Here is a 26765-nt window from a genome sequence, read left to right as displayed (position 1 = left end):
GATAAAGCTGTGCAATTTTTGTTGCGTTCCAATGTATAATTTTGAATCTGCAGTTTAGTTTAACTATAATCTTGGATTATTTGACATTCTGAGAAAACAGGGAACACAGGGGCAACTCAAGAAAATAAAAAAAACACTTTTTTCGACAAAATTATAAAAAAGTCAATTATCTCTGTAATGATTCTTACACCATAATAGGGTATTAGGGATTTGTTCAATCATTTGTTCAAATATATTTCAGTTTGGCATGTAAACTAGGTTATGGATAAAACTGTGACAATCATGAACACCATAGCATGCGAGGCATTGCTCACGATTTCAGCATAAAATGTAAAAATCTAGTTTTTTGATGGAGGGAGAGAGACAGACAGACAGAAGAAGGTCAGGCCAGAGTTGGAAGCACATGAGGGAGTGTCTAAATTCATGTCTAATTAGCAGCATAATTTATTTACCCAGAACTTGGCAGAACTCATTAAAAATGACCAGCCTGCTAATGTCACATCAGAGAGAGAGAATCTGAAGTAGTTCACGGGGTTCTAGCTGAAGTTTCGGATGCTTGTTTATCTGAAGGTGACGGGTTGGTTGAGCTCAGCAACTTCTCTCCGACTATATGTGGACGGACAGATGGAGCGTCCAAACATCCGGACTTCTGCTGACGGCTGCGCTTCATCTCTTTCCACTGTAATTATCTGTAGCGCCTCTGTGTTTGTTAGATAACCCACAAACATCAGTTCTGTCCTTCCTGCTCTATTAATATCTCTCCTTCTCTCACATTTGTTTACTCTCTTCTCAGTTCATACTTCTCTTTAGTCTCACAGAAACACAATCTGCTCGACTTTGCAGTTTATTCTGGTCAAGAACTGCCCACTTATTTATGGAGGAACTGAGAGTCTCGTCCGGGTGCGTTACTGGAAAAAGGTGTGCTGAATTTGGTTTTATTGAAGAAGTCTGGTACTTTAAAATCCAACTTATTTTGCTACATTTCAGCTTTCTGTAAATATGTTGCCTTGCTTTTCAGAAACATTTATTTATACAGAAAAATAACTCAAGATATTGCCACATTTTCTGATAAACTGGCAAATACTGAGTTTAAAACAATTAAAACATTTAATTAATAATGTAAAAACAAATAATAATAGAGAAAATAGGATGTCTTTAACCAAGTAGTTGATTGTCAGAATATTTTGTTTTAATTTAAGACTTACTATCAAGTATTATTATTTTTATAATATGATTAAATATAAATATGAAGTTGCTATGTTGTTCTTAATAAAATAATAATTAAAACATACATGTTAAAATAAATCTTTTTTTTAAGGTTGTGTCCCCCCATGATCTATGTTTATTGTACATCTAACATCATATTTACTGTATAAATAATGTAATAAACATGGTATCCTAATCATAAAATCGAAACTGCCAATTGTACAAAGAAATATATATATATATATAAAAAAAAAAAAATGAACGAACAAACAAACAAATGAATGAACCCCATCACAGACTGTAATGAAAAGTTTCTTCAGTTATTTTTACCTAATATTACATAGTAATTACAGAAAAATGGTTAACACTGTTGGGAAGTAAAGCAAAAAAATTATATATATACATACATATAAAATAATTTTTAAGCAATTGAAACAACTAGGAAGTCCTGCCCTAAATCCATGCCATTGGTTGAGCCAAAGTTATGTTGGGCCTTTAACCAAATCTGCTAATGCCTCTAGATGACATCATTTCCTGTGGGTGTGATGCTGCACTCCTGTACCTTCTCTTTGAGTTGGCTGATTTCTGACTGCAGGCCCTGGTTCTCTTTCTCCTGGTCGTTCTTCTCTTTCCCCAGCTTCTCTTTCTCAGTGCTCAGCTCCAGAACCTTCTGCTCGTAATCGGCCTCCATCTTCTTCAGCTCCACCTGCAGCTCGTGACGGGCCGTCAACTCTGTTTCCAGCTGCACACAGAACAGAGCGTCCATCATCAGAACAACACACATCGTCATAAACCACCAGAAAGCTCACAACAAACACATTCAAGTGAAAACCTTTTGAATGGTTTGAGATCTGTACATTTTTATACTTATGAAAGAAGTCTCTTCTGCTCACCAAGATTAAAATAGCAGTAAAATTGTAAAATATTATTACATTTCAAAATTACAGTTTCTTTGTGAATACATAGTAAAAATGTAATTAATTCCTATGATGCAAAGCTGAATTTTCAGCATCATTACTCCAGTCTTCAGTGTTACATGATCCTATAGAAATTATTCTAATGTGCTGATTTGCTACTCAAGGAACTTTTCGTATTATCATCAATGTTGAGCACTGAGCACTGATTTCTATTTTTATTTAAGTGGAATACAGTTCAGTGTATGTTTGTTTCATGACACCAAATATCTGAACAGTAGTGTATACTGTATGGGGCACTTAAAAAATAAATAATATGCTAAAAACATTTAAAACCGCAGCACAGCACATGATCTCATTACACTGCATATATAATTCTGTGCGTGTCATCCAGAAGGTCAAGCCCATCGCATGCAGAATCTCAAGCAGGACAGTTTGTTTGTATACTGTGCAGAGTATACACTGCAAAAACCGTATGAATCTTCATTTGACCAAAGTGATATATTGTGTTATCAGTGAACTCTCAGGAGCCCCGTGTTTACACAGTGACCCTCAGTTTATCACTATAAAGGTGGGTTGTTGTTGTTGTCAGTGCGGGCGACTCGGAGGACAGATTCAAGAACAAATCTGAGCCCAAATGGAGCCTCTGTGGGTTTTAGTATTCACCTCACAAACTTCCACAGAATCTGTCCTTCTGCCTCACACAGACAGACGTCGACAATTTCCTGTGACATTGACGGCGGGTGTTTGGAAGCCAGACATGCAATTACATGACAGCAGCGGAAACGGAGGGGTCACATGCACGCTCGCGCACACACACACTTTCCCCATGTGTTAGTAATGAGAGTCGTTTGCTGTCGCTTTTCTGATGGACACACTGCTATTACTCTGAATTAGAAAGGGAAGGAGGGGATGAGAGAGGAGGAGTAAACACTCGCCTGACAAGCCCCATAGCACACACACTCACACAAATGAATAAGTAAAGCAGAGAGTATTGCAGTGTTTACATTATTTGAGCTCTGACAGATAAACACACACACACACACACACACACACACACACACACACACAAAGAGAGAAGGGTAAATCTAAGGGAACTTGACAACAATGTCAATAAAATATTATATATGCAAAAAAAAAAGATTCACTGATTTAAACTGTATTTTTATTTTTATAATGCCTTTCAGCTTATAAGTATCTAAATGGCAAATTTTATATACGTGTATGTGTGTTTGAAACATGAAAAACATCTAGTGGTATTACAGTAAAGAAAATGAAATTGTTTCATATTGGGAACTTAATTGCCTAATTGCCGTGGAAATCAAAATGAATTCATTTTCAATGCCATGATGTAAAACATACATAACATTCATTTGTAATATTATGGCAGATTTTTGCAGCATTGTATTTAATTAATGATTTGTATTAAAATAATTTGAATATTTATATAACATTGGTTAATTGTAATACAGTAAAAAAAAACATTGTATTACCGCAATGAGAGTCGTTATACTAAGAATCATTACTAAGTTGCAAACATTAAATTAAAATAAAACATGATGAATCATGGTAATGAGAATTTTAAAGGTTAAACGTGTTTGTCATGAAAAATAAATATCACTTTGACAATAGTGATGACAATAATGTCATCGTTAATGTCATGTGAAAAAAAAAGAACATATGTAACTTTTAGCTGTAACATTTATCCACCACGGTAGAATTTGTTGCACAGCATTACATTTAATTTGTGGTGATAACTCGAAATTAATCGAAAACCTAATAAATGACATAAAATAATCAGTTTTGAAATTGCAATACAGTAGTAAAACACTGTATTACAATAATGATAGCGTAATTTGAATCATTTGTTAGAGGCACAAAAAAAAGTAAAATATCAGGATGCATCATGGTAATGAGAATTTGAGGGTTCATTTTGCTTAACTAAGGGATTTTTTTTTTTACTTATAATAAGCTGTATGGTATTTACTTTTATCTAAATATATATATTTGGGAGTGAAATATGACCCGGCTATGTTTTTTTAAGAGACGCTCATAAGATGCATGAATACACAACAGCACAGGCACACAAGCACCAGGCACACAAACACACACACACACAGGGTAATTGTAGACTGTGTTTGGTGAGTTTGGAGGGAAGATGTCAGGAAGAGACAGGAAATCTCAGTTTTGCTCATCTCACCTCCCAAATTACACATCTGTCAACTGACAGGCGCGCCGAGACAGCGGGGGGCGTCTGGGAGCAGCGGCTGCATGTGTGTGTGTGTGTGTGTGAGTGTGCCACAGCAGATCTGCTGATGTTGATCAATATTGGAGGGACATTCAATGTATTTCAGCAGACAATGATTTAGTTTAAACCTGTGTTATTCTTCCAGCCTCAAGTGTGTGTTTGTCTGAGTCAATACCTTCTTTTCCAGCTCTGTGGCCTTAGATTCACTGATTTCCACTTTGGTCTGATCAACCATGTTATCTAGAGAGAAAGAGAGACAGCCAGCGAGTGAATAGATGGTTTTAGAGGTGTATGTGTGTGTGTGTAAAGTGCCCTTCACTGTGACGAGTCTCTTTTCCTCCTGTGATTCGTGCTCTGATTACTGAACGATCTAATTAAAATCTGCTGCTCACTCTGTCCCATCTCAAACTCGCGCTAAAATAAGAAACCCAAAAGCGGCTTTGAAATCACCACACAAAGGGCAGCATACATTTATACATCTAAAGCTCCTGGAAAACTCTTCTGTGTCTGTTCTCAAACCCTAAAGTCTCTCTGAACTCCAGATCAATATCACTCGCATGTGTGGCGTTACAAACCAAAAAGAGTCTCAGGAAAGCGAACAAAGCTTAGATTAACCGGTGAGCCAGCAAGAGGGTCAGCGCTGACGTCAGCAGCCAATGGGAGGGGTTTCTGGTGAGATATGAAAATGAGATCACAGCTGGCGGAGAGAATGGAAGTACAAGAGCAAGTATGAAAGCAAAATTTGAAGCATAAAGAAAATTGCACAAAGAAGTTCCCAAGGAAGGAAAGTTGAAAGAATGTACAGAAATAGAGAGTATAGCATCCATGGAAATGTATATGGAATTAAGGAGGAAGTGGAGCAAGGATGTAAGTGTGGATTGATGTTTGAAAGGAAGTACACAAGGATGTATAAAAAAAGAAGTATGGAAAGTACAGAAGGAAGTTCTGAAGTACAGAGCTTGGTATGCATGGAAGTTCAAAGGGAAGTACGGAAGCAAGACTGAAAGAATGGTAATATGGAAAGATGTTTGAAAGGAAGTACAAAAGGAAGTATGAAAAGGAGTGTGGAAGTACAGAAGGAAGTTCATATGGAATTAAGGAGGAAGGGCAGGAAGGATGTAAGTCTGGAATTATGTGTGAAAGGAAGTTCAGGAGGAAGTACAAAAGTAAGTATGAAAAGAAGTACAGAAGGAAGTTCTGAAGTACAGAGTATGGTATGCATGGAAGTTCAAAAGGGAAGTAAGGAAGTATAACAGGAGGAATGGTAGTGTAAAATGATATCTGAAAGGAAGTTCAGAAGTAAGTCCAAAAGGAAGTATGAAAAGAAGCATGAAAGTACAGAAGGAAGTTCAGAGTATGGTATGGCAAGTATGCATGGAAGTTCAAGGTGTGGAGAAAAGCTTGGAAGAAGAGAGGGAAGTGTGGAAAGACATTTAGAAGGGATGACATTTGAAAGGATGTTTAGAAGTACAGAGTTTAAAAGGAAAGATGGAAAGTACTTTGGAAGAGTTAAAGAGGAATACTGTAAATACTGGAGTAGGATGGAAGGAAGTACAGAAGGAAGTTTGAAAAGAAGTCAGAAGTACAGAGGAAAGAATGTATGGAAGCTCAACAGGTGGGATGAAAGTAGGGACGTTAGCATGGAAGAAAAGATGGATGGTTTAAAAGGAAGAATGAAAGTTCAATAAGAGTAATGAAATATAGAAGTAGAATGGAAGGAAGTTTATAAGGAAAGAGGAAGTGTGTATGGAAGGAAGTACAACTAGAAGGAAGGAATTATGGAAGGAAGTATAGAACAAAATATCAAAGAATCAATGGAAGTTGGTAGGTTGGAAAGAAGTTCAAAAGGAAAGAAGAAAGTATGGACTTTTGCATGGAAAGTTTGAAAGGACAGATGTACAGAAGGATGTTTAAAAGGATGTACAAAGCAAAGTATGCATTAAAGTTTATAAGTATGAGTGAAAGAAGAAAAGGAAGAAGGAAACATCACACCCACACAGTGAATGTGAGCCACATGACAGGCTGTCTCCGACAAATACTACACACTAATGACAAAATGAGCTTATTTTTATTAAATCCCAAAGAGCTTGTTTGTGAGCACTCTCAATGTCACGCCTGATTATTCTGGATGAGATTTGAGATGTTCTGATATTTTTTGAATGATTCTGTACACTGCCACCATGTGGCCAAATGTGGCATTACAGTGTGTTGTGTTTGTCTCTTACCTATCAGATGGCCCACGTCCAGATCAAACTTCCTGCATTTGAAGTCTGGATCACAGCCGTTCCTGTGCAGAACGATCTGAGCCGTACACTCATCGATGAGTTTATAGTAGTGTGGTCTGAGAGACAAACAGAGACAGAGAGACGTCAATCTGTGTTTGACTAGCATGAGTAAGAAGATTCTAAAAGCTCGGAAGGAGGCCAAACACAGATATTGAGCGGCGAGTTCATAAAATAAAATAAGAGATTTTCATCACACTGCCTGGCACAAGGTCGCACACACCAGCCATCCATGATGACCTCCAGTGAGCTTTCAAAATGAGACGCTGTAGACAATCTTATCCATCAAAAGTGGATTATGACAACCAGAAATGCTGTCTAGGCAGGGGGCTCGCTAGTTTTGAAACGCAACCCATATGGGATTGTGTGTGTGTGTAGTGGGATAAGATTTAAGTATGTGCACGCAAATTGCCCAACCATTTGAAATACATAGTTTTAATACAACAAACTTAATGTGATGCATATTTGTCTGACTTACATGAAACAGGTATAAAAAAAAAGAATAATAAAAAAATTCTGCACACACACACACAAAAAAAGAAACAAACAAAAATTAAAGGTACAGTTTATCATTAGATATGTGGATTATTTCAACGATCATGTTTCTAAATGCATTTAATCAAGTAGCTTAGAATCAACACAAATCTTTGTGAAAATTACATTTATTCAGTTGAAAAGACTTAAGTCAATTGACATGACTGAAAGTCAAATATAATTTAGTTTCTGAGTCAACATTTCTCATTTTATATGAGTTTAACTTTATGTACTAAAATTTATCAAAACTATATAAACATACATAAAAACAACAAAAACTACTAAAACTCATAAAAACCATCAACAGAATGAATAAAACATAAATGAAACACACACACACACACACACACACACACACACACACACACATATATATATATATATATATATATATATATATATATATATAAACAAACAATATGTATGAGATTGAAACCAATCAGTTTACTGATGATAAATATATAAATCTGGTTACTATGTATTTAAAACCCATTTAGTTTATGAGTGCCATTACAAAAATCTAACCCTGACAAATATGCATCACATTAAGTTTATTAGTCAATGTATTTTGTGCAATCTAAATGGCTGGACATCCCAATAAATACATCTTAAATTCTTGTCTAAATATTTTTCGATTGTTTTTGAGTGTGTGTGTGAGAGAGTGAAAACAGGCGACACTTTGGTGTTTGTAACGGTTTGATATTTGAGAGGTTTTCCAGACAGTCCATTTGTGAGAAATCTGCCATCTTGACCTGGTGTGAAACGAACTCGATACATTCTTCATTTTCCACAAGCGGTTTCTTTTTCTCTTTATTTGCCCTCTTTTCTCTCCCTCCCTCTCCAGCAATCTCCCGGTTTCTTCGGTGGAGCGAGAGAGACCCCTAGTGTCCGTGTGGAAGTGCATCGACTCGTTTGCTTTTAACCAGGGGCTTTTGGAGAAATCAGAATAATCCTAATTAATTCTCTCTCGTCAGTGATTAAAGTGGTGAAATGAGAGAGTTTGTTTGTGGGCAGACGGGCCGCTCGGGGATTTGAGTTGTGGTTATATTTGGAGGATAATTATATGGAGGCGTCGTCACTTTCTGCCGTGTGTCAGCACATTAATCGCTGAAGAGAAACTCGCATGAAACGTTTCTGCTGATGGCAGCAAAGAAAGACCTGCAAACCGCTCCATCTCGCACTTCTGTTGCGCTGCTCCTTTCTCGAAACTCATTTACCTCTTTATGAGACGTTCACAACATTTATTTCACTTCTCTGCTCATAATCTGCAATTAAATGGTTAGTTCAGCTAAAATTTCACCATTATTTAATAATTTCATGTTCTCCATGAGGTCTCGTACTCCAAAAAAGGACCCAAGAGCAACTTGTGCTCTATATTTCATGTCTTCAAGTCATACAATAGTTACTGAATGATAATCAAATCTCACTCAATTCTGCCGCATTCAAACTCGGCACAGAGAGTCATACTTCCATTTGGGTCTGTTTCTCACTCGAAACTATCCCAAGACCTGGACTATGGTCAAACTGGCTTCTGTCATGATGCTTCATCATACTTTTTGAAAGCTTTTTTGACAAGATATATCTACAACAGATATAGATTTTTAACATCACCTTCACTAATTATTTGATTGGATATCAGAGCTGCATTCTCCATTTATTATTATTATTAGGGCCCGAGCACCGAGGTGCGAGGACCCTCTTGTATCTGCTTTGTTTTTTATTATTATTATTCTTCTTCTTCTTCTTCTCCCGAATGAATCGCATTTTTGAGGGCTTTAACATGCTCAAAAAGTCATGAAACTTTGCACACGCGTCAAACCTGGTGAAAATTTTCGTCTGATATAGGATTCAGAAGAGGGTGTGGCAAAATGACTCGACAGCGCCACCTATACCAAGAAAATCAACAGCCTTCCAGCTATGTTTCACGTACATGCACGAAAATTGGCACACATATGTAACACACCAATACCTACAAAAAAGACTCTTGGAGCGAAATTCTAAACCCAACAGGAAGTCGGTTATTTTTAATATTATGAGCATATTTTGTGTAATTTTGGTCATTTCCATGTGTTGTATTTTAACGAACTCCTCCTAGAGAGTTCTTCAAATCAACACCAAATTTGGTATGCCTAATCTAAAGGCCTTTGCAATGTTAAATTGCGAAGATCCTGACTTTTCGTTGAAGGGCGTGTCCGTGGCGGCCTGGCGAATTTCGATGATTCGCCATGAAAAATGAAGTTGCTATAACTCACACATACAATGTCCAATCTGCCCCAAACTTCACATGTTTGATGAGACTCCGAACCTGAACAGATTGACATGCCCATATTCAGTTATAGTCATAGCGCCACCTATTGGCAACAGGAAGTGACATATTTTACGCTGCGACGAACTACTCCTAGAAATTTTATGACATCAATGTCTTTTTTGTGGTCAGTCTAATCTAAAGGCTTGTGCGATGTTCAGTTGTGAAGATCTTGAGTTTTCGTTAAAGGGCTTGTTCATGGCGCCGCGACGAAGTTCGATGTCTCGCCATGGGAATAAAAGATGTTATAACTCAGGCATAAAATGTCCGATCTTCCCCAAACTTCAAATGTGTGATAAGAGTCCTGGCCTGAACAGATCTGCAGGCCATTATTCCACCGGGTGTGGCAGAATGGCTCTATAGCGCCACCTATACACTTTCAACGAAGTGCGCCTCGAGCTATGTTTCACGTACATGTACAAAAATTGGTACACACATGTAACACTCCAATACCTACACAAAAGTCTCTTGGTACGATATCCGGATCCCAACAGGAAGTCGGTTATTTTGAATTTTCCCTTCAAAATTGGTGTTGTTTTTGCCATTTTCAGGGGTTGTACTTTAACGAACTCCTCCTAGAGATTTATTCAGATCAACACCAAACTTGGTCAGTGTAATCTAAAGCCCTTTGCGATAATAAATTGTGAAGGACTTGAGGTTTCGTTAAAGGGCGGGTCCATGGCGGCCTGACAAATTTCGATGTTTCGCCATGAAAAAGGAAGTTGCTGTAACTCAGACATACAATGTCCAATCTGCCCCAAACTTCAAATGTTGGGTAAGACTCTTGACCTGAACAGATCTACATGCCAATATTCAGTTATAGTCATAGCGCCACCTATTGGCAACAGGAAGTTAAATATTTTACACTGCGACAAACTACTCCTAGAAATGTTATGACATCAATGTCTTTTTTGTGGTCAGTCTAATCTAAAGACCTGTGTGATGTTTAGTTGTGAAGATCTTGAATTTTTGTTAAAAGGCGTGTCCATGGCGCCGTGATGAAGTTCAATGTCTCGCCAGGGGAATAAAAGATGTTATAACTCAGGCATAAAATGTCAGTTCTTGCCCAAACTTCACATGTGTGATAAGGGTCCTGGCCTAAACAGATCTGAAGGCCAATATTCCATAGAGTGTGGCAAAATGGCTCGATAGCGCCACCTATACACTTTCAACGGAGTGCGTATACACTTTAAATGGAGTGCTCCTCGAGCTGTGTTTCACGTACATGTACAAAAATCGGTACACACATGTAACATACCAATATCTACGAAAAAGTCTCTTGGTATGAAATCCGAATCCCAACAGGAAGTCAGTTATTTAGAATTTTCTCTGCAAAATTAGTGTTGTTTTGGCCATTTTCAGGGGTTGGACTTTAACAAACTCCTCCTAGAGATTTATTCAGATCAACACCAAACTTGGTCAGTGTAATCTAAAGCCCTTTGCGATAATAAATTGCGAAGGACTTGAGGTTTCGTTAAAGGGCGGGTCCATGGCGGCCTGACAAATTTCGATGTTTCGCCATGAAAAAGGAAGTTGCTGTAACTCAGACATACAATGTCCAATCTGCCCCAAACTTCAAATGTTGGGTAAGACTCTTGACCTGAACAGATCTACATGCCAATATTCAGTTATAGTCATAGCGCCACCTATTGGCAACAGGAAGTTAAATATTTTACACTGCGACAAACTACTCCTAGAAATGTTATGACATCAATGTCTTTTTTGTGGTCAGTCTAATCTAAAGACCTGTGTGATGTTTAGTTGTGAAGATCTTGAATTTTTGTTAAAAGGCGTGTCCATGGCGCCGTGATGAAGTTCAATGTCTCGCCAGGGGAATAAAAGATGTTATAACTCAGGCATAAAATGTCAGTTCTTGCCCAAACTTCACATGTGTGATAAGGGTCCTGGCCTAAACAGATCTGAAGGCCAATATTCCATAGAGTGTGGCAAAATGGCTCGATAGCGCCACCTATACACTTTCAACGGAGTGCGTATACACTTTAAATGGAGTGCGCCTCGAGCTGTGTTTCACGTACATGTACAAAAATCGGTACACACATGTAACATACCAATATCTACGAAAAAGTCTCTTGGTATGAAATCCGAATCCCAACAGGAAGTCAGTTATTTAGAATTTTCTCTGCAAAATTAGTGTTGTTTTGGCCATTTTCAGGGGTTGGACTTTAACAAACTCCTCCTAGAGATTTATTCAGATCAACACCAAACTTGGTCAGTGTAATCTAAAGCCTTTTGCGATCTTAAATTGCGAAGATCTTGAGGTTTCGTTAAAGGGCGTGTCCATGGCGGCCTGACAAATTTCGATGTTTCGCCATGAAATAGGATGTTGTTGTAACTCAGGGATAAAATGTCCAATCCTCCCCAAACCTCACATTGTTCGATAAAAGTCCTGCCCTGAACACATCTAAAGGCCAATATTCCATTATAATGATAGCACCACCTGCTGGCAACAGGAAGATTGGCACATATATGGAATAAACATTGATATATTCTACTTATATTTATGAGTTTAAACGCATATTTCTCACCGTTCACCTATTAACTAAAGCCACTCGCTGCCGGTGAGCCCGGGTGCGAGGGCCCGTTCATCGCTGCTTGCAGCTTTAATTAATAAATTATTATTATTATTATTTAATAGAGATCATGATTCCCCTCGATGGACTAGTAAAATTTAATGTTATTCACTAGGAGTAGATAAAAGGTAATTGCTGAAGTCTATTAAAACATCTATTTTGTATTTATCATTTATTAAAAACAATTAAAAACAGTTTGAATGAATGATACAATGGCTCACTCACTACTGGGTGAATCAGTGTTTGTGAATGAATCTCTTGAATGAATAAATAACTAATTTAAGTAATAGTCTAACTGGTCTAACGATGTAATGGCACAATATGTATTTGATGCACTAAGTAGGGCTGGTGAAGGGATTTACCTTGTGGTAATTCTGAGTGGCTCAATAGCGCGGTATGAGGTACTATGGCCATACAGCCTATATATATATAATCTGTGTGTGTATGTGTTACGATATGATGAGGTCATATTCAGAAACCAATGAAACCGAGTCCAAATAGTATTGAAACAGGCAAGGGACTGTATTTGAGAGTCTTTAAACCATTCATTGGTAACACTTTATAGGTAACACTTGTTAATTAATAACTACGACTTTTCTCTCAATAAAGTATGAATTTTCTGCTTCTTAATAGTGAGCAAGGTAGTTGTCATGTTTAGGTATTGGGTAGGATTAGGGATGTAGAATAAGTCATTAATATGTGCTTAATTAACACTAATAAATGGCTAATATTCTAGTAATATGCATGCTTATAAGCAACTAATAGATGTAATCGTAAAATAAAGTGTTACCCATACCCGGTTCTGGCATTCCTCTGCTGTTTGCTTGTCAATAGCGCGGTATTGAGATATTGCGTTTATCGCAACAGCCCTAGCACTAATTTCCTTTCAAAAAGTGTTTAACAAGAGTTTAATTTTCATATATGAACTGTTGCCATTTAGAAATAAGACTGCTTCAGACCAAGATCTCAATCCTAACAATTATTCATGCAGCTCTACTTGAAGTTAAATTAAAAAGGCGAGCTATTCTATTCAGGAATTATACTTGCAGTGAAGAGAAAACATACTACAGTACTATCTGAAAATCTGTTTCATACCGCATACTATTCCACATTCCACATAAAAAATATAGTATACAGTATATACTGTGCAGTAAACTAGCGTTCCATTCCAAACATCACACACACACACACACACAGGCTCAGGACAGAAACAGGCTCTCCAATTTCCTGCCTGTCGGATCACATTGAGCAGACAGGGAACAAGCAACAAGTCTGACATCCTGAAAGCGTTCACAAACCATCACACACACACTCTTTCTCCATCTGTCCATGTCTTTTCACACTCCCACCAACTCTTCTCTGCTGTGTGTGTGTGTGTGTGTGTGTGTATGAAAGGCTGTTTTAAGAGAAAATAAGAGTGTGTGTGGGTGACTTTAGACGTGCAGGTTAGAGAAACAGAATTGAAAGAAATGTGTCTTTTCTCCACTGCAATCATTCCTCTGCCAAGAAAACCTTTAAATGCGCCGACGTGTGTGTGTGTGTGAACATGCTTGTGTGTGTCTGCTAGTTAATTGAAGCGGGGGTGTCATACAGTGGCTGGGTTCTTATTCAGAGCTGGTCGCCGGAGGCAACCGCATCCACCTCCTGCTGCCCATCAATCAAACGTCTCCTCCATCGCTCCGGATCCCTCCTTTATCCATAAACTCAAACTCACTCATGAGAATAACTACGAGCTTGTCTCTTAAAGGGAAAGTTCAGCCAAAAATCATCATTCTGCCTCTATTTAGTCACCCTCATTATGTTCCGAACCTGTAAGACTTTTTTCTTTTGTGTTACATAAAAGGAAAACTGAAAAGACTGCACTGGTTGCTCTTTTTATGCTGTTAAACTGAATAGAGACTGGGGTAAAAGCATCAGAACAGCAGTCCATATGACTCACGCAGTGAAACAGAACAAAATATAGGTTATAATTACTGAAAAACTGTACCTCCAGTGAGATGTTACTGGATTGATCTGGTTTCACCAACTCAATGATCTAATTCACAATCAAATCAACAGATTCACACAAAATCAAACTAAAAAATATTTGTACAAATTGGTCCGTACTAATTTTTCTTTGAATAATGGCGTAATGTTGGTCTGTTCCTCATATAAAGCTATCATATGACTTCAGACGATGTGGAATATAGGACTGGGGTTGTACAAAATATTTTTTAGAATGTTTTGCATACTTTTTTTTAGACTTAAAAGTTTTCTGTTCATTGTAATCAAATAAGAAACAAGTCTTTTTCTTCTTTTATGTTCCACAGAAGTCATTCATTCAGGTTTGGAGAAACAAAAGGATGTTGTTGCTAACCAGAACCAAATTTACTGACAATCACATGCACTCGAATAAATAAAATATCAAATTAAAAGTAAAATAAAACAAATATGATTAATTAAATTAAAAATGAATGAATTAGAACATATTAAGGCTAAATATACAGACCAAAAGTTTGGAAACATTACTATTTTTAATGTTTTTGAAAGAAGTTTCTTCTGCTCATCAAGCCTGCATTTATTTGATCAAAAATACAGAAAAAAAATATAATATTGTGATATATCATTACAATTTAAAAGAATTGTTTTTAAATATATTATACTTTAAATTATCATTTATTTCTGTGATGCAAAGCTGAATTTTTAGGATCATTATCACATGATCCTTTAGAAATCATTCTAATATGATGATTCATTATCAAAGTTGGAAACAGTTCTGCTTCTTAATATTTTTTCAGAACATGTGATACTTTTTAGGATACTTTGATGAATAATATATATATATATATATATATATATATATATATATATATATATATATATATATATATATATATACACATACATACATACATACATATATATATATATATATATATATATATATATATATATATATATATATATATATATATATATATATATATATTTAATAAAATATAAATATTTTGTAATAACAATATACACTACTGGTCAGTATTTTTTTTCTTTATTTTTAAATAAAATCAATACTTTTATTCAGCAAGGATATGTTAAATTGATAAAAAGTGATAGTATAGAAAATATATTATTAGAGTATATGTTATTATAATTTTTTTATTATTTTGAATAAATGCAGTTCTTTTTAACTTTTTATTCATCTAATATATTAGACAGCAGAACCGTTTCCAACACTCATAATAAATCAGAATATTAAAATGATTTCTAAATGATCATGTGATAGACTGGATGTTACATGTGACACTGAAGGCTGGAGTAATGATGCTGAAAATTCAGCTTTGCTTCACTGGAATACATTATTTTTTAAAGTATATTCAAATAGAAAACTATTATTGTAAGTTGTAATAATATTTCACAATATTACGTTTTTTTCTGTATTTTATTATTATTATTATTATTAATAATAATAAAAATGTCCAAATCACAAAATGCATATTTAAAATTTCAAATGCAAATATAAAACCAGAAAACTAAAATAGAAATAAAATAAAATTATACAGTGATATAATTAGCATTTTTGGACGAGTGATCACTTCCTGGTCTATCTTCACACAGTCCGTGTTTGGGGTTCACTGTATTTGCAACGAGATGCGACTCTGAAATTGTCACGTACACACAACAGGAGCAGATCCAATAATGTCTGTACAGACAGGACACTGAAATCATTCCTCTTCTCTAACTCCATTACACTCATAACCACTGCCACAGTTAACCCCAAATAAAGACATGAGCTCTGTTCCACAACCTACAGAAAGTCAAGCCACTCAAAGACAGCTGGAATCAGTAAATAGTAGAATTACACAACCTTAAATTCATCCTCCATGAGGAAGACAATCCCTGAGAACAGTACGGTTATTATCTAAGCTAGTTAATGAAGAGAGTTCAATATATTCCTTTCATTTATTATGTTGCCTATGTAGACAGCAGACAGATAGGGAGCACACTGGACTTGTGTATTGCGTCTGACCCCCGTGTGTTCTGTCTGGTTGTGCTTTTTTATTCAATTCAGGTTTTTGTCTTCCCTTCCTTCACCTGTCCAAAGTTTCGACAGGTGTTTTTCTTGCACTGCAAGGACACAGTAACATCACTTTCTGCCATGTCTCATGAGCTGAGAGCAGTTGACAGCTGTAACATCATTGATTGACAGTCAAATAACCTCTCAAGCTCACGCTTGTATAAGCATGTCAAGTTGTCAGCCACGGTTTCATCAATATAGCACGCATCAACTGGCTGAAAATTCAGTTGTGACCTGTGAAGTTTTCTGACGGGGTTAAAGGTCACTGCGAGGCTCGTACCTGGCCATGTAGTCGTTTCGAACCAGCAGCAGATGCTGCAGCAGAGACAGGAAGAGAGGCTCGGCTTTAGAGTCCTTCACAGTGTTCAGCAAGATCTGGAAGACTTCAGTCACATCGGTGACGACAGAGTTAAAGAACAACAACCACAAAAACACAAAACCTTCCATGACTGAAAATACATCTGGCCAGCATTCTCATTATTGGAAACTAAAACGAAACCTGTTTAAGAAAATATTAATAAAAAATAATATGTTTGATGAAAAAAATATCGAAATGAAAATTAGAAATGTTCCCTGGGGGAACAGTAAGTCTCAAGTACTAAAATCATTTGACAATCTAAGACTTCATTAAAATACAATACAAATCTTTTAGAAATACTTATTAAAACAGATTGTTAAAAATGGCCAAAGTAGATAAATTTACTATAAATTAAATTAAAACCTGAAATTAATTAATGATAAAAGTGATTATATCTCATTCAACTCAAAGACTATAAAATGATGCAACTTTCAAATAAATTGTTAGATTAAACTGTACTTTTTTCCTCTAGCTGTTCATCTTTTGCATTTGACATTAACACAAGAGCCAGTTTAGACTTTCTGATGACACCTGGTGGACAAATTAGATTTAAAATCTCTGCATCTCGATATATTTTGTATTTATAGCCCACTTCCAATGTTAACTGAGACTTCTTGAACAAAACCAGTCCAGGATTTTTTTTTTAAATTTTTTTAGCTATGCCTACTAAATGTAAAATACCTCTTTTATGAAACGTCTTCAAATGGGAAAACATTTTTTTTTTGTTTTTTTTTTTTATGGAGTACAAGCCTCAGCTTGTAATAATGATTCTGCACTTTTGAGACACCTGGTGGCCAGTTTCTGAACTACAACCAGATTCAAAACAACATTAAACCAGCAACGTAAAAAATAACAAATCTACACACCCCAGCATCGAATCTAAAGCTCTTCAGAAGCGTCTTAGACAGATTAAAGTCAGCAGTAAAGGATATTCCATCTCAAGACGAACGTCGTCCAACCGGGAGCGAAGATCTTCAGAGTCTTCATCAGCTTGTTCTTCAAACACCTGCAACTGAACCTTGAGCTCCTCGTTCTCTATCGACCTCACCTCCTACACACACAAACCCAGAATCTAAGTCAAACTGAAACGGACTGTGCCATTAAATAAATTAGTGATGAGTTAGACAGATGAACTTTAAATTTCATCAGTTTTTGGTGTGTTTGAGGACCTTCAGCATGTCTTTGAGTCCCAGTCTCATGAGCTCTGATCTCAGGTGGATCCTGAAGTCCAGCTCCTCCACTCGACTGATGAGAGCGTTGATCAGCTGCATACAGCCGGCCTGCGCACACACACACACACACACACACACACACACACACACACACACATCAGTGTCATGGCATGGCATCAGCAGCCTGTGTTCTGGAGAGTCACGTGCCAGTGTTTTACCTTGAGCGTGATGGAGTTTTTACTCATCCCGGACAGCAGCGGCTGGAACCTCTCGATCTCCTGCTCTTCAGCCTGCTCAGTGATGCACTCCAGAACTCGCTCATGACTGAAACACACACAAAGATCATTTAAAGAGGAATCTGTTGAGGTTTGTCTTCAAAGCATCCTCAAGTCTTCCCTCTCTGCTCTAGCACTTAAATCTCATCTGTGCTCGTTTTTTTTGGGTGACCAATTAACACCTTTTAGTTTTTACTGAATGCGAGTCAGAATGATAACTGAAAGCTTTGGGGAGATTTTTAGCTAAAAGAATGAAACAAACTTTTGTTTTGCTTTTATTTGTAATATTTCTTTATCAAGTTTGACATTACCTTTTGTATATCATTTATTTTTAATCAAATAAAATATTTGTATTTGTTTATTATGTTTGATATTATTAATATGAAAATCATATCCGTTTTTGTACATTATTTAACTGTTGATGAAAACTAATATACAGTGGGGAACTAATCGAAAGTTTGGGCACCCCTTGCAGAATCTGTGAAAATATGAGTAATTTTCAAAAAATAAGAGAGATCATACTAAATGCATGTTATTTTTTATTTAGTACTGTCCTGAGTAAGATATTGTACATAAAATATATTAACATTTAGTCCACAAGACAAAAAAATTGCTGAAATTATTAAAATAACCCCACTCAAAAGTTTGGGAACCCTTGGGGTGAAAACTTTTGAACACAATGAAGATGGCCAAATTTTTCTTATTTTGTTGAACTATAATTGTTTTCCATTTAGTTCTGCCCTTCGTAAGCAACAGAAGATACTTGTATGTTTCCCGGTACACAAATTAAGTACATTTTACCTTGATCTTCAAATTCCAAAAGTTTTCACCCCCCAGCTCTTAATGCATCTTGTTTCCTTCTGGAGCATCAGTGAATGTTTGAATCTTTTTTAATAGTTGTGTTTCAGTCCCTCAAATGTCCTCAGTGTGATAAGATGCATCTCAAAATCATAAAGTCACTGCTGGAAAGGGTTCAAATATGTAAAGATGCTGGAAAACTGAAGAATCTGCAGGACCTTAAAGATTTTTCTGAAGAACGCTGCTCAGTTTAACTGTTCAGAACAAACAAGGGACTCATGCACAACCATCACAAAACAGAAAGACAGCCGAGGATCATCAGGTAACAGAACACAGTACTAAGAACCAAGGGTTCCCAAACTTTTGAGTGGGGTTATTTTAATAATTTCAGCATTTGTTTTGTCTTGTGGACTAAATGTTAATATCTTTTATGTACAATATCTTACTCAGGACAGTACTAAATAACATGCATTTAGTATGATCTCTCTTATTTTTTTGAAAATTACTCATATTTTCACAGATTCTGCAAGGGGTGCCCAAACTTTCGATCCCCACTGTATATTGACAAAATATACAAGCTAATCTGTAATTAATTTCTGTTATATAATGTCTACTAACAGTATTGATGTAAAAAATAAATTATAAACAATAAATAAATAAGCTCAATCAAAATATAAAGAAATTATTTTATAGTATTTATTTATATTTTGAAAGAGCTTTATGTTTATGTATTTTTATATTGATATTTTTCATTCTCGTTCATTACTTTTGTGTGTGCTTTTGTCATTTTTTTATGTTTCTATATATTTCTATAACACTTTTAATTCATTTCCATGAATATAGCACTTTAATTCATTTCAGCTCACTCAGTATTTTCAGAATGTTTTCATCTAATATTTGTGTTTTATTTTATTTTATTTCAGCTTTACGTCGAATTCACAAAAAAAAATAATGAACTAAATTAAAGTTTATTGAGACAATCTCAGTCGGCTAAAACCTAATATGATAAAATGTTAATGGTGATAAAAAAAAAACTTCACATTCTATATATATATATATATATATATATATATATATATATATATATATATATATATATATATACAAATAATAGACAAATAATTTGAAATGACAAAAAAACTATACTACTAAAACATTAACTACAATTAAAATGAAAAGAAGATATAACAATATAATAGAAAATATATAATAAATAACAATTTTTAAACAAAATACTAGTTTTATTTGTGAAATATTTATTTGTGCAGATCTACTGTCTTACAGTAAATGGTGATCAGTCGTGGTAAACGGTGACAGTATTGATGTTTCAGCTGTGGTAATATGATTTCTGTTCTTGGGCGTCTAATAGACACTTTCAGAGCTTGCGTGGCTACTGAAATGCCATCTGAACACAGCTTCACACACACTCACGTGTTCCCCGGATGCTCCAGGATACAGATGGCAGACAGCAGTTTGACTACATCCACCATCATGTGCGGGACTTTAGGATTGATGGATCGGACGAGGAGAGGGATTCCTTCTTCTGACGTCAGCATGTCTTTGAGACCGTGCTGAGAGAGACAGACAGATGGAGAGAGACACATCAAGAACAGCTTCCACCGTCTGTATTACAGTACGAGCTCAGATCTGCTCTGACCTTGTTGTTCATGAACGCTTTGAGACATCGAATGATCTCATGTTGACACTTCACACCAATCCCAGCATTCCTGTCAAACACACAGAGAGAGAGAGAGAGAGAGACAAATCACATCATCATGCTTAAGGTGCATCTTCAAATCATTTGCATATTATAACATGGATTGCTGTGATCCTGGATGCTAATTGGCTAATACATTAACATAGTATATTAGTATAAAAACACTAACCCTGTAAATCCTACTGGATTATATGTGTGTGTGTGTATATGAATGTGTGTGTACTGTATTTATGTCATACACAGGTTCTTCTCTCTCGTCTTGAAGTTTCTTGAGGAATGCCAGAAGCAAAGCCAAACCCTCGGCTCCAAACGTCTGGACCCAGCTGAAACACACACACACGATTAGCTGATATCAGACACATAGAAACACTTGACTGTACTGTAAGAGTGTGTGTGTGTGTGTACCTGACGGGGTTGTTGTTTAATGACACACGCAGGGACTCCAGGCAGCTCAGTAACTGCGCGTCTCTCGGATCGGTCTTCAGCTCCTGGATGTATATCAGCGCTGACTTCGAGCTCTCCTTCTGACTCTTAGCCTGAAACACACACAGAGGGTCAAAGAGTGCACTCTTCATACAGTACATTAATGCTGCGGATTCAACCTTTACACGCCATGCATTGAGCAGACGTTTTCATCTTGCAGAATTGACGGTCCAAAAGATCAGCATTTATTTAAAAATAGAAATGTTTCGTAACATTTCTCTTTTCACCGTCACTTTGAATCAAAGTATTAACACTATCCCTAGTTCAAAAGGACAATTTAGACACTTCTGTACTGTGGTGAATTTCATATTTCTACTTCAAATACCATATTTCTAAGTCATACTGAACTAGAAGTAAAGTTTGAAATAAATACATAAATGTGTATTATTTTATCGGTGTTGGTCTGACTGGGTTAATAAAAGAGGATCCTAGTAAAAGCAGATTGTGCTTCAGATTCACTGATGGATTCAGATTCAGACAGGACGTCTGTGAGACTGGTCTACAGCAGACGTGCTGATTCTTACAGCATTGGAGGTGTGCAGGTACTGAGACACCATCTCTCTCTTGATGACGATGTCCTTCTGCCTCAGCGGCCGCTGCTTCTCCTCGTTCAGATTCATATCCACCTGCAGACAGACACAAGAGATTTGTTAAGGACAACATAGAGAAAATATTGCCTTTATTTCAGATTACCTTTTCATTTTTTGTTATTTTATTTGAAATTAATTCACAGATCCAAACAAAAAGGGTGTTTATTGTGAATATGAATGTAATCATTTAAATCATTTGTAATTGTCATGAAATATGTCATATTTATATTATTGATATTATTATATTTATATTATATATTGTTTTTAATGCCATTCGTTTTGCCGTTTTTCATATTTTTAAAATACCCCACTAAATTAGTGTTTCAATTAATTAGTGTTTTTAAGTGAATTTACTTTAGCAGGAAATTATTTAATTCAAATAAAAAAGATAAATTAATAGATCCAACTAAAATGAGTGTTAATGAATGCATGTTTTATATATATATATTGTCACGGGAGGAGCACAAGACAGACACAGTGGGCGTGGCGTCAGGCCTCGGAGAGGCTTTTATTAACAGAAATCATAAAACAAAGGGAATAAAAGTGGCCAAAGGGGGAAAGTGTCCAAAATAACAGGGAATCTGGTGTCCTCGTCGTGCTGCGGGATTTGTGTAGGTCGGGCAGTGTTCATCAAGGAAGGGTCCAGGCAAGGGGCGGAGTCCGGCGGCCGCACGCGCTCCCCTCCTTGGTCCGGGGCGCGAGGGGCGGCGGCTTCTCCTAGCGGCCGCGTCTCTCTCGTTGGCCGCGGCGCTGGTAGGGGATGGACGGCCCGGCATCCTGGCCCGTCGGCCGTGTATACGGGTGCGGTTCCCATCCGGATCGCGGGTCCGGCAGCTCACGTCTTGGTGGCGCGGGAGTCCCTCAACGCACCCTTCCTGGACCCACGAGGACACCAGTGTGCATGCACGGGGAAGAGACCGGTCTCCTGAGGAGAGGCGCGTTGGGCTTTTAAACAGCGGCGGGGATGAGGCTCCATTCACATCAGGTGTGCCCCATCACACGCCGCCAGCCCTGACTCGTCCAGCGCCCCTCCTCTCACACACCCACTCCAGTCGGGAGCCTGGTGAAGGGCGGCGATTTAGGACGGGGTGCCGGTGATAATCAGGGAGGAGGCAGCTGACTCGTCACAATATATATATATATATATATATATATATATATATATATATTTTTTTTTTTTTTTTTTTTTTTTTTTTTCAGTTGCAAGAAAATCTTTATTTACCGGTTTTACAAATGAGAAAGTGTCTAAAATGGGGTTTATGGAGATGTTGACAGGTTAAGCTCACTTATGGGTACACGAACACACACACACTCACTCACCAACATCTGCTCAAACAGCTCCAGCACAGACTCGTCTGGCAGCTCGTTCAGCGAGGAACTCTGGGATGGCACTTCATACTGGGCGGCTGACGAGTGTCTGTTTCCCATCGTGCCTGACTTGTCCTTCTTCGTCCGCATGCTGGTGAAGCGCTCCAGCTGACACAGGGTCAAAGGTCAAAGGTCAATGCTCAGAACACAGCAAGAACATACTAAATGGGGTTTTAGCATGTATGGACTCAAATGACCTACTGCATTAACCAAAGACGGTGCAGTGTGCACCAGTATTTCAGCTGGGAACAATGATATCCTCTCAATTTTAACTGTCTTTATATTTGTATCTCATCGAGTCTTATCTCACACATCCTCCATCACATTCAATACAAAACAGCAGCAGCTGATATAGAACATCTCCTCAATAATCAGATGTGTCTTTATTATAGCTGATCATAAAGGCTGACAGCCTAAAACTATACTATTTTGCCTGTTTTTTTAAATGCAAAAACTACACAATGTATCAGAGATACATAAAAAAAATAAAATAAATATGGCAGAATTTATTATCTATGAAAACCTCATCCTTTAAAAGAAAAAAACATCTTGATTTACAAATTATTTGGACATGACACTATTTTTAATTTAAAAAAAAACATTTAGATTGATTGGCTTTTTTATTGATTGATTGACAATGATTAAATATGTATTTTTAAAGAAGCTAATGGATTCAAAAATATTTACCATAACATATTCTTATTTATTTAAAAGAAAATTTCATAAATGAACAGATCTACAAAATATTGTTGATCCAAATAACCAATCTGAATACATTTGAATCTGGGCATTTTTTACTTAAAAAAATAAATAAACAACAACAACAAAAACGATAAAAAGCAAGCAAGCATGTCAAGTAAAAATGTAAGCGAGTAAGTAAATAAAATAAGGTAATTAATTTGTTAATCAGAAATATAATTTTTTTAGTATTGGTCTGACTGGTTCAGTATTGAAAAAGCTTAATTATATTGTTAGCAGCTGCTCTATTAATCTTAATATATGAGTCTTGTGTGTAGACTGTGTTCATTACATGATCCTGCTTGATACAAATATGAATCTATAGACATCTGGCAAGATGCAAGTTTCAATTTGGCCCGCTGCTGAAACATCATGACAACTCTTCAGACATACACAAACACACATGTGAGCGTGATGTCACACACTTCCTCTGGCTGTGACAGGAGTGGGAGTGTGTGAGAGTCGCTGAGCGCTGACATCAGATCAGTTTCTGATACACAAACACTGATCTGAGGTCAGCCGTGGTCAGAAGGGTGACGGCGGGCGTGTGGCAAAGTGTGCGCTACAGACACATGGTGCAGGGTTAAAGGTCGTGGGGACAGTGGCGAGGTGACAGAGAGACGGGGAAGTGTTAAAACACACAGAACACAGGTGTGTGCACCTACCTCATCAGGAATCAGCCGTTTGAGAGTCTGTACAGGGAGCAGGAAAGAGAAAAATCAACACTAAATACAGAGAAAGACAACTGTAAGAGATAGAGGGGGGTGGAAAAAAAGAGTAGGAAGAAGAAATATAAAAAGAAAGACATCCTGGGCCATAAACTAATCAGAATCTATTCCTAAACTATATTAATGCAATATAATTTCTATATTATTGAATTTGATACAGAAAAAAAAAATCACTTCACATTTTCTAAAAACTTTAAACTTTTACAGTTAAATGGAGATTACACTGTAGGGCTCCACAATTTGGAGGGGAAAATAAATAAATATTGCACATGCATAATCCTGCCACACGAGGGCAGAGCAGCTCTGCAAATAAACATAAGCACATAACTTCCCCTTCCCAGAAAATCAAGAGTCACCTGCTTATAAACAGGCGTTTCTATGGTGACCAATCAAAACAATGCTCATTCTCCAAACGTTATTTGAGGCCATGGAATGCTTAAGAGACATGACCTTTGACCTCACAAAACAAAACCAGCAGGGGTCACATGACCCGTGGCACAGAAATGCAGGTAACATTGTCACAGGTATGTGTACATGAAATACTCATATCGCCACAGAGAGATATAGAAATATCAAAATATCACTATATATCAATATATAGATTATTTGTTTTAACATAAGTTATTTTAATAATGTACTACAGATACATTTGTAATGGAACTAAATGGCAATTGCTATTTTTATTTCACTTTTCATTTCATTGTTTTCATTTTCACTATTTCCCACTGTCAACATCTACGCTGGAAACACTGATACTGCCAGTGTGGTTCTGTCATGCACATAACATATATCATAAAACGTAAACATATGTTATAACAAAACATAAACATATGTTATGTTATAAAACATAACAAAATGTAAATATGTTATATGTTATTACATAAAACATATAGCATATAACAAAAAATGTAAACATATGTTATATGTTATAACATAAAACAACATATAAAACGTAACCAGGTTGTTATAACAAAACAAAATAACAAAACATTAACATGTTATATGTTATAACATAAAACATATAACATAACCTGACAAAATAAAATAACCGCGCATTAACAACATAAAATAACAAAATAAAATAGTGTTCCTGTAGCTCAATTGGTAGAGCACCAAGGTTGGGTGTTCGATTCCCCCGACAGCCTGAATGCATACATTTAATTTTATTTAAATTAATGTAATTTTAAAATAAAAATGTAATACAAATATATTAAATTATTATTAAATAAAAAAGTTAATAAAAAAAAAAACATTTTGAAAATAATAAAAAGACAAATGTACAATAATAAACAGAATGCCAGCTGTCCACTGACTTCACCAGAAGTCAACAAACTCTAGGTAACGGTGTGGAGTGACCATCATCATCCCAAAACTCACTCAACCTCCTGCTCTCAGATACTCAGATCCAACTACTCATGTGTGTGTGTGTGTGTGTGTGTGTTCAAACTATGACACATGTTTTAAAAATATAACTGATTCTCTCAGTTACTCAGAAACACACTCAAACTCAATAAAAAGTTAATTCTTTACAGCTACACCCACAAAATCACCAAGACACACCCACACACTTAATATAAGCGCACACACACACACACACACAGTGAAAACACAGAACAGCATAAGACAAAATATCAATAACGGATAAACATCTGCAATTGAATTGAACAGAATTATTTCCTTTAGACACACACTTTACATATGGAGCCAGAACATTCATCAGTGTCATCTTAATATGACCTCACGCATTAGATTCAAGTAAACCAGTCACCCATAACATACATTCAGATTTATGTAAGTTATACAAGTGTGTGTGTGTGTGTGTGTGTGTGTGTGTGTGTGTGTGTGTGTGAAAGCACCTGCATTTCACATCCCCTTCTAAAAATAGTCACAGATATGAGCATACTTGTGTGTATAATTTCTGTCTGCTTGGTATCCATGGAGACAAATGTCCATTTAGGTTTGCTAATTGAAGCCTGGGGAGTGTGTGTGTGTGTGTGTGTGTGTGTGTGTGTGTGTGTGTTGAACTGATGTCATAATTCGGGCCCCACCAGACACGCCTGTTAAAGTGTGACAAGCCACTTCCTGCACAAAGTGCTCACAGGAAGTGTCATGAAGACAGACACACATGCAAAAGCTAGATTTAGAACACACACACACACACACACACACACACACACACACTAGCAGAGCATTGTTTCAGTCGATATAGGGAACAAAACTGCAGGATAAAATCATTTAATAGGTCAGAAAGTTGAATTTGTCCATGAGTATAACAGTCCTAGTCCTGATATTACTGTTATCTTAATATAAACTCAAAAATACAGTCAATGTCACAAAAGCATGCCTATGTTTCTCTGCACTGCAGTACAAATCAAACAAACATTTCTTTTTATGAAGAAAATTT

General features: G+C 36.5%; 1 protein-coding gene across 2 annotated transcripts in view; it reads right to left on the bottom strand.

Moving 5' to 3' along the window:
• The window catches only part of LOC113113619 (protein diaphanous homolog 1-like), a 94903-nt gene extending 70412 nt beyond the window's left edge, over window positions 1–24491 (bottom strand). Inside the window, exons 1-14 of one of the 2 annotated variants that reach the window (XM_026279927.1) lie at window positions 24299–24491; window positions 22848–23003; window positions 21462–21563; window positions 20860–20990; window positions 20694–20777; window positions 20395–20464; window positions 20169–20308; window positions 17883–17988; window positions 17662–17772; window positions 17425–17543; window positions 16415–16531; window positions 6594–6709; window positions 4544–4608; window positions 1769–1948 (exon numbers count right to left, since the gene is read on the bottom strand). In XM_026279927.1, the coding sequence (XP_026135712.1) occupies window positions 1769–1948; window positions 4544–4608; window positions 6594–6709; window positions 16415–16531; window positions 17425–17543; window positions 17662–17772; window positions 17883–17988; window positions 20169–20308; window positions 20395–20464; window positions 20694–20777; window positions 20860–20990; window positions 21462–21563; window positions 22848–22985 (1479 nt within the window). In that variant the 5' untranslated portion in view covers window positions 22986–23003; window positions 24299–24491. The remainder of the gene's footprint in view (window positions 1–1768; window positions 1949–4543; window positions 4609–6593; window positions 6710–16414; window positions 16532–17424; window positions 17544–17661; window positions 17773–17882; window positions 17989–20168; window positions 20309–20394; window positions 20465–20693; window positions 20778–20859; window positions 20991–21461; window positions 21564–22847; window positions 23004–24298) is intronic. The other variant, XM_026279929.1, reaches the window with a different exon arrangement.
• Window positions 24492–26765: the final 2274 nt, after the last annotated feature.

Source organism: Carassius auratus, chromosome 14, assembly GCF_003368295.1.
Source record: "Carassius auratus strain Wakin chromosome 14, ASM336829v1, whole genome shotgun sequence".
NCBI lineage: Eukaryota > Metazoa > Chordata > Actinopteri > Cypriniformes > Cyprinidae > Carassius > Carassius auratus.
The sequence above is the reverse complement of the archived record's forward strand: the minus strand, read 5'-3'. Positions and strand labels throughout refer to the sequence as shown.